Genomic DNA, 17,952 nt, shown 5'->3' with positions numbered 1-17,952 from the left:
GAAGAACGTTTGCTCATAACTTTGAGGGAACCTTGCCAGAACATTAGCCAAAGTTCGGAGAACGTTCTCTGTTAGCTGGGTAGAATAAATGAGCGTATACTCGCCACTTTTCCATGTAAAAATGACAGATATCATCAACATCCTTTTGAACACTCGCTTCTATTCAACCATTTCAGCTTCTCACGGACACAGATACACAATCATCTTTGTTGAGTCTCTTCACTGCGCTCAAAGTGTTATTATTAATGCCAAATATTCGCACAGCCAAAGGCTGGTTGTGGTTTACATTCCTCAAATTAACAAAACTAGATTTTGCTCCAAAATGACTTCACTCCACACCTGTATTACAAGATTATTTAAAAACACTGCAGCCTGGAGTGTTTGGTGCCTGTGATGTTGCACATATCTCATATTTCTTATTAAAAGACAGCTTCAAAACAGCCAAAACACACACGGGGGGCAAGAGTTTGTGAAAACTATTCTATATTGTATTAACCTGCTAGGCAGAGAGCAATATTAATGACAACAGGACACAAAGACAGGCAGAACGGTGTACGAAAGCCTTAGTTTGCCAAGCTCTCAACATATTAGGCCGTTAAAAACTCAGAAATAAGCATAATTGATGCTGTTTTTAGGCTGACCAAACTAATGAATAATTGGCACAGTACCAGCAATACCAGTGATTCTGTGAAGTCGATGAAAGCTCACAGCTCAAATTGGCTTATGTGATTCTTTGTAAAACTCTTTATGAGGCTACACACTCATCCCAACACACACACACACACACACACACACACACACACACAGTGATAAATCAGAGAATGCCTTTAATTCACCTGCTGCTCCATCAGCGTGGTAAAAAACCTCAGCTGAGAAATGAGGATCAGTCAGCCAAACAGTCATCCATTGATTACACACACAACACATGAATATCCATATGAATGCAGTGCCATCCACAAGGGAAAGCTCTGAGGTCTCAGCCTGTGATTTAATAAAGAAGGGACCACAGTGCTGTCTCCATCAGATTGTCTTCATGTCTCCAGATATGCATTCATAACTCAATCTATATGTATTCTAACCCACTCCCTACAGGGCATGCATTTATATCAGTCAGCCGCACTGATTCAAAATCCATCTGCATTTGAAGTCGGGTCCATGAACAAACTGTGGTTTTGTCATTTATGTTTGCATCGTCGTCACGTGTACTCAGTCTGCTAATAAGTTGAGAAATTTCATCTTACATCTCTGAATTTACCATGAAATGATAAACAACAGTTCTGAGGATATGTTCAGAATTCATAAATGAGAAAACAAGTTATAAATATAAAGTAATAAAATGTCTTGTGGAAGTCATATGATATCAGTATGCCTCAACCACAGTAGACATTGAGATATAATATTTAGATAAGTGGGGGGAGCCTCTAGGGGTCCCTCAAGAAACTGTTGTACATTTTATATGCATCAGTTCAATTTGAGGACAAATTTATGAAAGCTTTTGCAGTCATCAAACTGAATGGAAGAAAAGAAAAATGTTTTTGTTTTGACTTTTACCTGAGCGTTTTTAGTTGTGACATAATCCACATCACATTCACATTGGCGTTTTTAGGAAGCCAAACAATCTGATTTGACTGAAAAATCATCATTGAAATTTTGGGCCTTGTTCCACATATTGGGATTAGGCCGACATTTAAGTAGAGCTTGTATAAATATGCCTTAGAAAAAAACATTACTGGTGTGCATCTTGAGACAGAACAATGGCGCTGATATATTTTAAGATATGTCAGTGCAAGATGCTCTTAGTTAAAACATGCATTTTAGTCTGGGACGAGGCTTAAAGGGTTAGTTCACCTGAAAATAAAAATTCTGTCATTAGTTCCTCACCCTCTTGTCGTTCTAATCCCGGAAGACTTTTGTTGATCTTCAAAACACAAATGGAGATCTTTTTGATGAAATCTGAAAGCTTTCTGTCCCTCCACAATTACCACTTTGACACTTCAAAAAGTTAATAAAGAGATTATAAAACTAATAAAAGCTTAAATTCAGTCTGTTCATCATATAAAGCGATCGAGTCTATTCTGAAAATGTGGACTAAACCGCTCAATACATATGGATTAGTTTTACGATCTCTTTATGAACTTTTTGAAGCATCAAAAAAGTGGTAGTTGTGTAGCTGTCAATGGAGGGACAGAAAACTCTCAGATTTCATCAAAAACATCTTCAGTTGTGTTTAAAAGATGAATGAAAGTGAACATGAGGGTTAGCAATTAATGACTTTTCATTTTTGGGTGATCTAACCCTTTAAGACTAGTCTGTGAAAACGGGGGTTAATGTAGAAATTCAGATCACACAGTGTAAAGATATATAATGAACAATAAAAACACAGAAAGTAACAATTAACTCACTGACTATAATTTATTTAAACTATTTATAGGCCCCATAAAGCATTAAAGGTGGCCTAGAACCAGTTTTTTCAAGATGTAATATAAGTCTAAGGTGTCCCCTGAATGTGTCTGTGAAGTTTCAGCTCAAAATACCCCATAGATTTTTTTAAATTAATTTTTTTAACTGCCTATTTTGGGGCATCATTAACTATACACTGATTTAGGCTGCGGCCCCTTTAAATTTCGCGCTCCCTGCCCCCCGAGCTCTCGACTATAAAACAGTGCATAAACAAAGTTAACACAGCTAATATAACCCTCAAATGGATCTTTACAAGATGTTCATCATGCATGCGTCGGATCATGCGAGTATAGTATTTTTTTGGATGTTTTTATTTGATTCTGAATGAGTTTGAGGCTGTGCTCTGCGGCTAACAGGCTAAAGCTAACCTACACACTGTTGGAGAGAAGTTGTGTTTATGAATTATACAGACTGCAAGTGTTTAAAAATGAAAATAGCGACGGCTCTTGTCTCCGTGAATACAGTAAGAAACGATGGTAACTTTAACCACATTTAACATTACATTAGCAACATGCTAATGAAACATTTAGAAAGACAATTTACAAATATCACTAAAAATATCATGATATCATGGATCATGTCAGTTATTGTCGCTCTATCAGCCATTTTTCACTGTTGTTCTTGCTTGCTTACCTAGTCTGATGATTCAGCTGTGCACAGATCCAGTTGTTAATACTGGCTGCCCTTGTGTAATGCCTTGAACATGGGCTGGCATATGCAAATATTGAGGTCATACATATTAATGATCCCGACTGTTACGTAACAGTCGGTGTTATGTTGAGATTTGCCTTTTAAAACAAATGAGATTTACACAAGGAGGAGGAAGCAATGGAGTTTGAGACTCACTGTATGTCATTTCCATGTACTGAACTCTTGTTATTCAACTATGCCAAGGTAAATTAAATTTTTGATTCTAGGGCACCTTTAAGACAAGCTTTCAAAGATTTTGAAAATATTTCATCCATTTATCTGAACAAATCTGCTGTATCTTCATTCCATTCTGATAATAATAGTATGTTTATATTTACCAAGATTTTGGTAAGCAAGACATGTTCCTGGATCAACATATTTTGTTGATCGTGGAACAACATTCCTGTCCAAAAATTTATTCTTAAACATAATCCTGCCTCTAAACCTAATGCTACCCATAACTTATCCATAAAACCAGAGTGAAATGATAGGTGAATAACTCTGATGTAGAAGCATCTAACCCTAGTTACTTCCCTCAAATCTGATTGGTTAATTGGGATGTTTTTCCAGGATAAACAAAGATGCTGATCTAGGAACATGTTGTACTTGGTGAAATCACATTCACCGGCAGGCCTTGTCCGGAAAGATTGAATACCTTTATTTTAGAGTGAACCGAAAACGCAACAAACTACTTAATCTAAGTGTCAATCACTATGTGATTTCCAAGATTGACAAGAAACAGCCTAGATATAATAAACATTCCTCCGTGTCTGGCACTCTCATGTTTTCATCACAGTAATATACTTCTTAAGTATTATGCTGAACTGACAAAGCACTATAAGAATGCATGTCAATTTGCTATATTGATAGAAGGAGGGGCTGCAGTCAGGGACGGGTGAAGGAGGGAAGAAAGTGTTACAGCCATTACAGCTCTTCATCTATGAAATGAGGAGCACAACAGGCTCCAGGTTCAGACCACATGCACAGCTAAAAGCTGTTATCAATGAACTTCAATACACTAGTAAAACCTCAGATTTAGAAGGAAAAGACATTAAATATAATTTAAGGTATTTATTGGATATTTTAAATATTAATATGAGCAAAACAAAATCATCATGTTGGTCTGTTTCAGTAACTGTAGATCTGTGGTTGAAGAGAGTTTCGCAGCAGCAGCAGTGGGGAGTGTTGGGAGAGGGTGGGAAATGAGCTAGAGCTAGGAGAAATCACTGTCACACATGACCTCCATCCCCCTGTGTGACCGTAAAAGCTGCAATTCTCGCTGTAAAAAACAAAGGTTTCATGTACAAATGTACAGTAAAATCACACCTGGCTTGCAATTTGAGATTGTTAATAAATGTCAGAACTAAATCAGCAGGTTCTCTAGTTTCATTTATAAAAAAAAGATTTTAAAAATATAGTAGTTGACCAGACACGAAGGGTTGTAACTACCTTTACTGGACCCACACAAATGGTACAACATAGGACAAAATGACACGCATGTTTATTAGAGAGGACATTGCATGCACTCCCATTGACTTTATATCAGGCTGATGATATTTTCTATGGCCTAACCCAACCCTTACCCTGAACCTACTCATCACAGAAACATGTGCAAAACACTAGATTTAAATAAAACATGTTTTGGCCAATTTATAAGCCTTTTTAACTAGCGAGGACCAGTAAAATGTCCTTAGTAAAAGACTATAGAATAACACAAGACGTGTGACTTGTATTGTTTTGAATGGGAGAAAGTGTAACGCGCAATAGAGTGCCCCAGGGATGACGCGTTTTTGTAGGCCAACCCGGAAGTTAGCAGCGCACGGGTTCCCTCGACTGAAAGCCTATTCATTTTTCCCATAGACTTTTGGAAAATCGCAGAAAATAAGCTCTGTGTTTAACAAAGGGTTATGACACTCACACGTTTTGTCTATCAAGATAATCTTTACAAGTTAACACAACATTTAGATTTTGAAGCCTAAATAAAGTCATCAGATATAAAAGGCTAACAGTATGCTATAAACGGACTACATCACACCATGGTCGCGGATCAACGTCGTCACCACCAAGCGTCCTCAAACTGTATTTAGAAAACAACTCTATTTAAAAACATGCTCACTGATTATGATCTGCGCTGTGTATGAATACTTATCCACTTTTTCATGAGAAATGCTGTCCAAATGTCCTGTTTGTCATGATGACGTCTAAAGTCCCCGCCAAAGGAAGTAGTCCCTTTTAGCAATTTGTTAGCAAGTAAAAGTTTAAAAAAATCACAAGTGGGTTATAACTGGTGTGTTTTATGTCATAGATCAAAACATGAACGTAATTATTATTTAGAGGCTTCGTTAAACACAGACCTTATTTCAGGCGATTTAGCAAAAACCCATTCAAAAAACTGAATAGACTTTACGGCGTTGGAAACGGGAGTCCTAAAATGCTAACTCGCTTCCGGGTTTTGCCTACAAAAACGCGTCATCCCTGGGGCACTCTATCCGGTTGTTAAGTCTGATGTCACACGGCAGCGCTTCCGGGTCCTATGCTCTATCTCCTACCACAGGAAAACAACAAATGGTGCTAATATACATACACGATGTGGTGTAATACTACAAAAAAAATATATAATTATAACCTTTCTCTCCATACCAAAATACCAGATGGACAGACAATGATTTATAAAAGATGAATCGTTGTCTGTCCATAAAATATTAATATCTGTGGCGCTGTGAGCACGGAGACTGTTGTGTAGACTGTAAGTATTTAAAATGTTTAACTTTTTAAATGATTGATGTTTAATATGAATAAATAGCGCTCATAAACGGCCGTCGATGGCATTCTCAAGTGAAACGAGTCGAGGCTTGGACCCGGAAACGGCGTTCTTACGTCACGACTTAACAAGCGGATATGGCAGAATAAGTCCTGCCATCTAAATAAGAGCCAATCGCCAACTGGTAAAGTCATCGCGTCACTTGAGCGGCCGTTAGAATCACCGGTTTCTATAGAAACAGTCAGACGCGCGCCTCCGAAGAGACGTGCATTTAGGAAATGAAAATGAAAAATGCAGTTTTTTTTGTCATGATTCGAGCGTTTAGAAACTAAATTTATGAGCCGGTTGTTGTTAGATTTCATTTTTGATTTCAAATATGAAATTTAATCGTAAGGTTGGCGAATGGTTTTGGAGAATTTGATGTTTCCCCATTCAAAGAGATTGCATGATGCCCAGGATGCCCGAGAGGCGTTTCAAAGATGGCCGCCGAGTGAAATGACTTGTCTTAAAGGGACTTTGCTAGTAGTTTGTCATAATATTTTACTATATAAGTGGACATTTGGCCCTTAGCCAAACCTACACACATAGACGTTTGTTTACCAACATGCATTTTTACATTTTTAAGAAAACATAATTTAGTATGATTTTATAAGTTGTTTTTAATCTCATTGGGCCAAAAAAAAAAAAAGTCCCCACAAGGCCAAACATTCTGAATGTGAATGTATGCACATGGAGACAAAATAAGAATGGAAGCCATTTGCCATTATGCTTAGATGAAAGCATCTAATAGTTACCAAAATCACATGGTCTAAAATAATTTTCATAAAATTAAAATTTTAGAATTATCCTCAGATTTGAAATATAACATGTCAGAACAACATTAAGCTACACCTATTTTATTTTATATATTATTTTAAGTATGCGCATTAATATTCTTGTTGGAACTCAAAATACAAAAAAGAGTGAAAACAGAACTGCAAATTTGAAGCTTTGTTGTTTTATATTTTAGTATGCGTGTTATTCTTAATGAAGAAGAAATAAAATGGAAATATTTAATCTGTTATTATAAAAGTTTCTAAATCCAGAAAGTTTAACTTTGGGGTTTAAAGAAAAATTAATGAACAAAGTGCAAATGAAAGAGTTCAAATGTTTGTGAACCCCATTCATTTAAGAAATGCACATGACTTGAACGTTAAACTAAGTTGGCCCCTCTCTGTCAAGGTCACCTGAACCTATAACATTCACTCCAACACAAAACTTTCTGCATTTTTACAATTATAAACATATTATATTTATATCATTTTTATTATTATTATTTTTAACAAATGATGACATCACCAGAAGTAGGTTTTAGGATACTTTATTTTAGGTTTATCCCATTTATACAAATATATATATATATATATATATATATATATATATATATATATATATATATATATATATATATATATATATATATATATATACCCCTAAACCTACCCATCACAGGAAACTGCACATGTTTACTTTCTCAAAAAAAAAAAAAAAAAAAAAAAAAAAAAAAAAATTCTGTATGATTTATAAGCCTTTTGAAAAATGGGGACATGGGGTAATGTCCTCATAAGTCACCCTCTCCTTGTAATGTCATACCCATGTCATTATACAAATTTGTATCCTGATATATCACAAAAACGCACGCACGCGCACACAAACACACACACAGACACACACACACACAGACACACACACACACACAACACACAGTCTTATGTTGTTGTTGTTTTATTATTGTTAGCTATTGCTGAGTTGTTCTATCGATATTTTTGTTTGGAATGAAATCGCTTCCTATTTATTTATATTTTTAGTTGAGGGAGGTGATAATTATTTTGAAATATAAGTACATTTGATTGCCACAATAAAGTCATTTAAAAATTGTAAAATGTCCATGTTTATTTAGTTTTACAAACACCCAAGTAGTGAATGTGACTGCAGCACTCTTTGTGTTTGACAATAATTTACGCATTTTATGAATAAGTTGTAGATTTATGAACGGCATTCATTTGCAGCAGGCAAACATGGAGGTGAAATATTAAAGTTTGAAACATACACTGCAAAATAACTCGTTTAATGAAAATGTGTTACAACACTCCCCCGGTCTCGATGCGAAGAGAAGCGCACAATCCGTCAGCTTCTTTCATTCACTAATAAGAACAAATCCTGGGAAAACACAAACACGTGAGTTTGAGGCGCTGGATTACAACTAATCAACAAGTGTGTGGGGTGTATGCATGATGAATGCCATCGCGAGACACCAAAACTGAAGAGAAAAGCGTAATAACAGCACACACTCGGCTTTCTGGCGCGCGTCTTGCCAGCACCAAACTCTCGCGTCCACACTTGCCCCGTGCGCGCGCTATCTATCCACATGCACCTGCTCGCTTGGACATATTCGATGTCATCACTCAGCAAATTATTTCCATGCAAAGTGGGTTCAAACAACCCCGACTTCCACTCAACATCACACTCTTACCATGACAGCGGTCAGCCTCGCCTCTCCTCGGGAAGCCGAAGGGATTCCTCCGTGATCATTCGTCAAAGCTCCGCAGTTCGGACCCACATCGCGGTGGCACGCGCAGTCGAGTGGATGCGCGTGGGAGACCAAAAGCGAGATGGTGTTCAGAGTTTTTTTCCTCAAAACTGTGCGCGCAAACGCACGTGCAGGTGATGCCGAGGGGTTCACAGTGAGTTGTGAATGACCCCCTCCCCTTTCTATAAAAGAGCAGCCGTACTGAACCTCTGATGCTTTAGAAACATTTTGCGCGTTACTGTAATGCAGCCTCACACACACTACACTAGATCCAGTGCAAAACTATTAGTGCTTTAAGGCTGCTTGTTCTGATTCAAAATCATATGTATGAATAATTACAATATGCAAATAATAAAAAAGAAACAAGGCATGGAAAGGAACGGAAAGACGGAGATGAAAAGGAAAAGGAAAGAACGAAACGCAACAGAAATGAAGGGTAAGGGAAAAGAAAACAAAGAGGGGGAAAAAATTGCATTTAATGAATAAAATATCAGGCTAACCAGAGATTGGCTTTAACCTATTTAATCCCACCCACCATTTGTGAGGAAAAAATACTTTTGAGTTGAAAGGGTCTAAAAGAAGTTGTTGCTGTATTAAAATACACAGCTTTGAGCACAAATTAAGGCAGACTGAATTTCAATTACGTTTGACGACTTTGTTAAAAAAACAAAAACGTAAACCGCTGTAATCGTGCGCGCGCACGCACATCAAATCGAGCGTGAGCGCTCATGTAATCTGAAGCTCATGGAATTATGCAGTGTCGGGAAGCGTGTACGCGGAGGTTCATCGGGATGAACAGTCATTTCCTCCAGCGTAATTTCACCGTTGACAGTTTATCACACATACACATATGTTCAAGGTCTATTTTTAGTTAAGCCTTTATACCTTTACAACTAGCTGTAACTAAATAAACTCACTCACGTGATTTACAGTAGCACGATGATTTACTATTGTAGACCATGCCGTTCCTTTTAATGTTGGTGAATTGAAAGAATAATGTTAGTCAATTAGTTAAACAATCGTTCCAAATGTTTCTGAAATAGGTTCATTTGGACCCGAGCAGATTTAAATGAATGTTCAATAACGGGAATAAACAGTTTACAAAGACAGGACAGTACAAGACATAGCCTATATGCGGATTCAGATATCTAGAATGTTGTTTTAAAGGGATAGCTCACCCAAAATGAAAATTCTGTCATCATTTACTCACCCTCAAGTTATTCCAAACCTGTTTTAAAGGATTAGTTCACTTTCACATAAATTTTTCCTGATAATTTACTGTTAGTGTAGGCCTATAGTAGGCTGTGTTATGTATCCTTATTAACTTTATGATTAGTTAATTCTGTTTTGCAAAAATATTGACTAATATAGCCTACTGTTATATTATCTGTGCGTATACATAGATTTTAATAGCTTGATGCTCTTCAAATATTTTGTTGCATTGTTAAAAGTTCCGGTGCATAGGACAGACCTATCCGCGATCGCGCTCCATGGTTCTGACCAAAGAAGAGCGCTTTGGAATCTCCATTACGCATGAAACGCATCATACCTGCACTCTTAGCCCGGATTTTATATTTACTTAAAAATATAATTACAATATACTTAAAATATTTAAGTTTGGTTGCATTACTTATAAAATATAAGTAAATTCTACTAATTTGTGGGTGTATTTGAATGTGTTAATAAATGTAAGTTAAATGCACTTAAATTATGAAGTTTTTCTCCTGACCACGCCTCCTTCACACTGGTTTGTGGCAGGTAATGACGCCATTTTGTTGTGGTGTGTGTGAATTGAAGGAGCTGTTGATGAGCAGTTGGAACATTTGTTTTGGCTGTTCTACAGACATTTTTTCCTAACATTTACCTTTTTATAGTTTTTCACCTGAGAGGAGCAGTGAAAATCATTTGTTAAAGTTACCATAAACGACGGAACTGTTTTCTCCGGTTAGCTAGTGTTCTCTCGTTATTTCGTCGTTTGTTTCTTTTTCACACGAGGAGCTGTTGTTGGGCGTGTAAACTTAGTTTGAACTGCAATAATTTAACCAACCGTGTTTTATTTCGACAAGCCAAGCTTAAAAGATGATCAGTTAAAGTTAATTAACGAGTTGAAAACAAAAACAGATATACTGTTTTATCTAGGTTCATAGCTTTCTTAACAACAGACTAGTTTTGTGTTGCAGGTCAAGAAGAGATGCTTTGGATTAGAAGTGTAAGTATTGCCCTTATAACTGTGAAAAAGCTCAGCTATTTAAACATTATAGGCTCAAACAATGAAGTTATACAAGAACAGAACAATTTCCTTGTTTACATCTGGAACATATACATGTACATTTATATCACACGTTATGCAGAATATGTACACTTATACAGCCTTCACCAAAAACTCCATATCAGCTGTGTGTCATGTGGGTTTACTGAGACCTGTTCTTTGGCTGATTATTTTATTAATCTGCATACTGCACAGTGCACAATTACATGTAAACCATAAAATCAGGTGCCATTATCAAGACTTTAACTTTAATGTTTGCTCCTCACAGAAAAGTTGTCAACGACGAGCCTGACATCAGCCTGATGGTACTTCAATGGCCAGCTCTTTCTACAGTAAACCAGGTATGTATTGATGCATGGAGTATTTGACAATACCATTATCTGATGCATTATTATATGATAATGTCTTTGTCGATCTTTGTCTTCCTCTACTAGGTTGCAGCTGACAAGGACTCATACAGGCAAACTCCAGTGAGAATCGTCTGTGTTGATCTATAAAGTGCTCAGCTAAACCCATCATGAGTGAAGATCGTCTTGGAAGGATGTTTGGTGATGGATGAACCGACCAACCTCAGGACTTCTGTGTCCTTTTTTCTGACTGATTTATGCCCTGCAACTGGACTACCCTAACTGTATGAAAAATACTTTATATTTTATTCAGCAGGTAATGCTCAACCTAGGAAAATGTTAGCTGGCACCTAAAATGGAATACTGCCACTATTGTGAACTCAGGAGTGTGAACAAACCATATAGTTTTGATGCAGTTTGTTGTGATTCTGAGATAGACTATTTATGTGCTTAACAATAAGCTGATTTGTTAAAACTATTTTTTTCATGTTTTATAAGGAAATGTTTTCAGGACATAAAATGTTGTATTTGGAATTGAATTAAAATAAAACATAAAATTGAATTAATGTACCTTTTATTTGCTTTTTTTCTTAATTTTGTAGTAAAATAGAAGTTGCTATAAATTAACTTGCTTAGTACATTGAACTTAACTATACGTGTAATAACTACAAAGTAATTAATATTACAAAACATTTTAAGTTAAATGAACTTGAATTTTTAAGTTCACATTACTTAATCATTACTTAATTTTTTTAGGGCAACCAGTTTCCTCAAATTTTTTAAGTAAATTCAACTTATCCGGGCTAACAGTGTAGGACAGACCTATCCGCGATCGCTCTCCATCTTCTGACCAAAGAAGAGCGCTTTGGAATCTCCATTATGCATGAAACGCATCATACCTGGGCTGCGTTTCCCAATAACATTGTCTCTTAGCGCGCTACGAAGACGCTTAAGGTATAACTTAACTAAAGGTATACTACCACTAAAGGTATATCATTGCTAGGCGTCTTCAGGGCTATCATCCACTCACAAGGCAGAGGCGCTGGCGCCCTCCTAGCAACGGCGCTGTTTTTGGTAAAACATGATTTTGACGACTTCATTAAGTTTTGTTTTATAGAAAACTCTTTTTAAAAGATATTTGTTTTGTATAAACTGTATCTTAATTTTGATCAATGTTTTATCAATCAATTGCCCGTATTTAATAAATAAAAAGCAAATATATAGCAGACAATGTAGAATAACCTTATTGTAATTGACAGAATTACAAAAAAATATTTTGCTACCTAAAAGTTAAAGATTTTTTGTGTCACGCATGCATGCATGTCTATTTCCCTCATATTAAATATAAAATGCATGTGGACTGATATTTTTCCAATGTCTGGACTCCTTTATTAATGCAGTATATAAACAGATGTTTCAATATATTGGTATTAAATGCATTTTCTGAGAATTTATTTTTCAAGTTTTTACTGCAAATCTTTACTAAAATTTTACTGCAAGTCGAAAAGCATGTCGCTCTTTGGTCCATCAGTGCTTGAGTCACTGATCACATTAGAATAAAATCTCATAATAAAATACAAAATTGACTGATTTATGAATGCATATGCATAGTTCTCATCAGTCAGAAATACAGATAAACGCTTTCATTTGTTGTATTTTTGACCCTGAAAGAACACAGAACAAAAAAGAGCGAATCATAGGCCTACATGGAGTCTGTATGTGTTATGCTTCTTACGCTGACTTTTGAACTGGTATCAAGGCGTTAGTTGAGCTGTATGCTCGATATAATTTTATGACAAAATTTTGAAATGTAGGCTTAAATCAAACATAATTCAGATTCTGTATATATATAAGAAAATAAATTAAGGGTTTTGATAAACATTCCAGGATTATTCTCCTTATAGAGGACTTCAATGTCCTCCAAATGGTTGAAGGTCAAAATTATAGTCTCAGTGCAGCTTCAAAGAGCTTTAAACGACACCAGACGAGGAATAAGAATCTTATCTAGAGAAACGATCAGCCATTTTCAAAAAAAAAAATTAAATGTACATGCTTTATATAAACAATTCTATTCTACTTACGGAACGAACGCAGCCCCAGTTCCATTTTTTCCGCAAGTAGAATAGGGAAGGTGTAGGACATACAGTGTAAGATTTTTAAGAATATGAAAGTGCAGTTTTGGCAGAAGCACTTGGAAGGCGATCAATTTGTTTATATAAAGAAAATATATTTAATTTTTTTTCAAAAATGACTGATCGTTTCTCTAGATAAGTCTCTTATTCCTCGTCTGGTATTGTTTAAAGCCCTTTGAAGCTGCACTGAAACTAATTTTGACCTTCAACAGTGGAGTAAATTTTCAGGAAAATTTTATTTGAAAGTGAACTAATCCTTTAATTTCTTTCTTCTGCTGAACACAAAATATGATAAATAGAAGAATATTGGTAACCAAACAGCTGTGGGGCACCATTGACTTCCATAATGTTTTTTCCCCCACACTATGGGAGTCAGAGATGCCATCTGTTTGATTACAAACATTCTGCTAAATATATTCTTTTGTGTTCAGCAGATCACATCATGTGTCAAACGTTATAAAAAGCGATAGTGCAGCATTTACCTCAGTAAGTTAAATCAGTCGATCTTTGAGCTTGTGAGAGTGAGTGGAGGCAGGGCTAATTATCATATTCATTGATCCGTGTATATTAAATGAGTCAAGGGTGTAGAGTTACATTCAAGCTACTTTAAGGCATTAAGATTTTTTTTTTTTTTTTTTTACAGGAAAAAAAAAATGTTTAAATATGTAATTCTGGTGAGCAAAGATAAGTTTTAAGGGATAAAATTATTGACTACAGGGGGACTTTAATGTGTTTATATGACACTTGCATACAGAATATCACCAAATGGTGATTATTATCAGAATAGGCCTATTCATGTGCATGCAAATGCGAGATAAATGGAAAGCAACATTGAAAAACAACTATAGTTGAGTTTTCAAAATGGGTAATTTTACTGAAAATAATTCCAGTAATAAATCATCATAAAAGAAATCTAAAGTTCAGAGATAAAATATTCATTTGTGCTAGAACAAAGTATGAAGCATTCAGGGGAAAAAAACAAAAATCAAATATGTGTGTGCACTGTTATGTCTATTGCTCTGAAATTTGTCACATTCCTTTCACTGATGTTTCAGCTGCCAACGTCAACAGAATGATGTTCAAGCATGTAGGTTTTTCCAGCTATTTTTTGTTTGTTTCAGGGACAAAATGCATACCATTTTAGATGAACCTAACGGTCCAATCCAGCAGTCCAACCTTACATACAGAAAATAAAAGCACAACGACACTGACAGAACCAGCCGTGCTGAACAATTTTAGACTAGAAAAGCATTTCTGGCAAGATTTTGAAGCTCTGTTGTTGTTAAAAATTCCAGAAGCCAATAAGTCAGGCACAAAAAAGAAAAATACTATTAAAAACAAATCAAAATCCTCATATTCATCATTTACCACATTTACATGCTTCCCAGGGACTGCATATTAGAGAACAAACCTGTGTTGTGCGCTTGGTAAATGGTACTTGCCAAATCAATATAGTAAATTACATATCTTTAAAAAGAACAAACCCTAAGGAGGCAACAGGCAGCCAGTTTCTTGGTTATTGGTTACATTTTATTCTATATACAGTAATTTGTTATAAATATAATACATCATTTTTTTTTTTTTTTCAGAAAAGCAGTCATGTAGATACATTTAAATAACAGTTTGATCATAGTAGTGGAGATGACAATGAGAGCTGAGGTGGTGGGAGAGGACGATTGGTTTGTAGAAAATTAAAAATTTCCAGAGAAAACAGCACAGCCCACCCACACAAAGATGCACAAACAAAAATATGCTCTCAAACTGTGACTTATCCTCTTACAGGTCCTTAAAAGTCTCTGCCGTTTGACTGGGCAACAAGGATTCTGCCAATTCCTCACTGGGTTACGAACATTAAGATGGCTCCTCGTTTGGACTTCACCAATCACACTGGTTTCTCATAAGGTGATGTTAAGTTGCAGCCTGGCTGAATATGGCAGAATATGCCATCCTTTCAGCAGTTGCAATGTTCTCAACTGCAGCTCATCGGGTTACAGTGTTTCATCTTCTGGTTTTACGACAGCACTGGAGATGTTTTTATGTTACTGTGGCAACAGATCGCAGTGGACAACCGTGAGATAGCCAGCAGGGCAGAATGAGGCAGAGGTGCATAGCCATTTACATTACCACATGTTTGGGATTTTGAAAAAAAAAAAATGTAGTTCTAAAAACAAAAACAAAAATTCATAAAACAAGCAAAAATCTTCAAAAACAAAAATACGTCTGACAGGAGAGATAAATTAACATGGGATCCAGTCACGCTTCAGGTGCATTTAAGACGAAACATCTAGAGTCTGTTTGTGTTTAGCTCACCATGGCAAGCACATCAGATGCAGTGTTAAGTTGAAATATTTGTGTTCAAGTCTTTTTAATTACTTATCTCTCTCTCTCAATTAGATTTTGCTTAAGCAAGAAGTAGAAAAATCTTGGACTCCGGTCTGTTTCATTTATTTAGGTGTGCTGAGAACAGGTCAACGTCACGGAGTTACTCAAATGCTGTTGATGATAATAAGCGCAGGCATGGCGCTCTGCTGGCTGGTCTCACACATAGCGCTGGTCTGTGCCAACTTGGCGAAAACACGAGGTGTGCCCAAATTATAAACTCCAGCCTGGAAGAAACAGGCTTTCAAGGAAAGCGTGTACACCTCTTGCGCTTGGAGTTGCAACTTATATTGAGTCTGGCCCAGCCAGCTAAAAGAACCATGCACTTCCAGAGACTCCGGGCTGTATGAAGAGACAACGAGAGTGTGAGACAAATACTCTCCATATTTATAACACTTGGACTTTAAGGCCCCGGTATACTCACAGTGAAGCTGTTGTTAGTTCTTTGCTTAGCGGTAAAAAGTTCGAAATTCGTGACCAGTGGTATACTGTTAGTGAACACGCTATTTAGATGAATATGTACAGTGCAATGAGTACACCCCATCTGAACAAATACAAAAGATGTATTTTCTTTATGATCTCTAATACAATTCACGGAAAGATGGCAAAACTAAAACATATAAAACATATACATTGTAAAAACTGAGAATTATGTGTCATTAATAAAAAAGTAAATTAAAGTAAAATAAGTCAATTATAAAATAAGTAGCCAATTTTGTTTAAATTAAGGATTGCAGAAATGAGTACACCCTATAATTAATTCAACAAATGTATAATATTCTATTACTTAGTATGTCCTCCATAATTTTGAATATACTGCTCTTACCCTTCATGTTCATGACAAATTGTCACATCTGTCCTGTTTAACTCCAGGATGATGAGCTCCTTAAATGCCCTGATCTTTAATGGGGAGTGTTGCTCAACTCGTCTCTACTGAATCCCCCACAGGTGCTCAAGAGTGTTAAGATTATGTCCACAGAAGGTTTTTCAGCTTGGGAGAATGCATATCCTCATTGTCATGTTGAAAAAATGTCCAACAATGCAGGGAATGAGGAAAGGGTAACATCTTCTGTTTCAAGTTTGTGTATTAAATTACACAGTGGTGTGGGAATTCATGACAGCATTGATAAAGCACAACTCCCTCACACCTTCAGCACTCATACATCCCTATATAAGAGCTTTACTACCACTGAACTTTACTGTGGGAACCAGGCACTTCTCACTGTACTCCTCCTCTAGCAACACCAGAACATTTTGGATGCTGGTAGATCTAAAATGATAGATTTGGTCTCGTGAGACCAGAGTATTGACTTCCAGAATCTATATTTTGTAAATATGGGCTTTGGAAATGGCTAAGTGACTTTATTGTGCTTTGGCTTCAGTAGGTAGTTCCATTGAGAACAACAACCATGCAAGCTTTCCTGTAGCTCAGTGGTTAGAGCATGGCACTAGCAATGCCAAGGTCATGGGTTCGATCCCAGGGATTGCACATACTCGGATACAAATGTATAGTATAATGCAATGTAAGTCGCTTTGGATAAAAGCGTCTGCCAAATGCATAAATGTAAATGTAAATGTAATGTCATTTCTGCAGGCTGCATCTTACTCTGTGAGATAAACAGTCACTCTTTTCGTAGCTCTTGCTGGCTCTGAGACACTCGCTTGGTATTTCTCCTGCTCTTTGTCTAGCAAAAAAATCCCTCATCACTAAATGAAAGCTTAAAATGAAGGCCTGATTATTTCAGGGTCCTTGTCACAAGTCCATTGTTTTTGAATTTCTGTGTTATTTTTTGCTATATTTTCACACTTAAAACAATGACAATGTTAATCCTCTTGTACCACGGTCCTCTTTTGTGCTAAGAAATAAGTCTCCTGATGATTCTCTCTCAGATGGTTCCAATGTTGTCAGCATTCAGTCTGAGAATAGTTCATTGGGCTAACAACACTTTTTAATTGTCAAGAAATTACATCTCTTTAAATATTTTGGTTCAACATACTATACTTACCTGGTGATCAAACACTGCCTTAAACTTACACCAGAACATTTTTATTTTGTTTTATTTAGTAACTTTTAGGAAAGTGTACTCATTTTTGCTACACAACATTTTATCACCTTGATAAGAATCTTATTTTCCTGAATAATTTTGACTTGCTTCTTTGGTAATTGATTAAGCAGACTTTCTGGAACATTATATCTCTAAAGAACCCTAACACGTCTTCTAAGTAATTGAGTAATTGCTGACTGAAGGGGTTTCAGAGGGGGTGTACTCATTTATGCTGTGCACTGTATGTGCTGCACACTTTCAATAACAATATAAATACAACAAAAATGTCAGCGGTGAGAA

General features: G+C 36.2%; 1 protein-coding gene across 4 annotated transcripts in view; it reads right to left on the bottom strand.

Annotated features, from left to right (window-relative positions):
* Positions 1-13,676: 13,676 nt before the first annotated feature.
* The window catches only part of trappc8 (trafficking protein particle complex subunit 8), a 77,922-nt gene continuing 73,646 nt past the window's right edge, over positions 13,677-17,952 (bottom strand). For 2 of the 4 annotated variants that reach the window (XM_067384837.1, XM_067384839.1), the window contains exon 30: positions 13,681-15,949. In XM_067384837.1, coding sequence (XP_067240938.1) covers positions 15,715-15,949 — 235 coding nt within the window. In that variant the 3' untranslated portion in view covers positions 13,681-15,714. Of the gene's footprint in view, positions 15,950-17,952 lie in introns of all 4 variants that reach the window. The other 2 variants (XM_067384838.1, XM_067384840.1) reach the window with 2 other exon arrangements.

Source organism: Chanodichthys erythropterus, chromosome 4, assembly GCF_024489055.1.
Source record: "Chanodichthys erythropterus isolate Z2021 chromosome 4, ASM2448905v1, whole genome shotgun sequence".
NCBI lineage: Eukaryota > Metazoa > Chordata > Actinopteri > Cypriniformes > Xenocyprididae > Chanodichthys > Chanodichthys erythropterus.
This window is presented reverse-complemented; position numbering and strand designations above follow the sequence as displayed.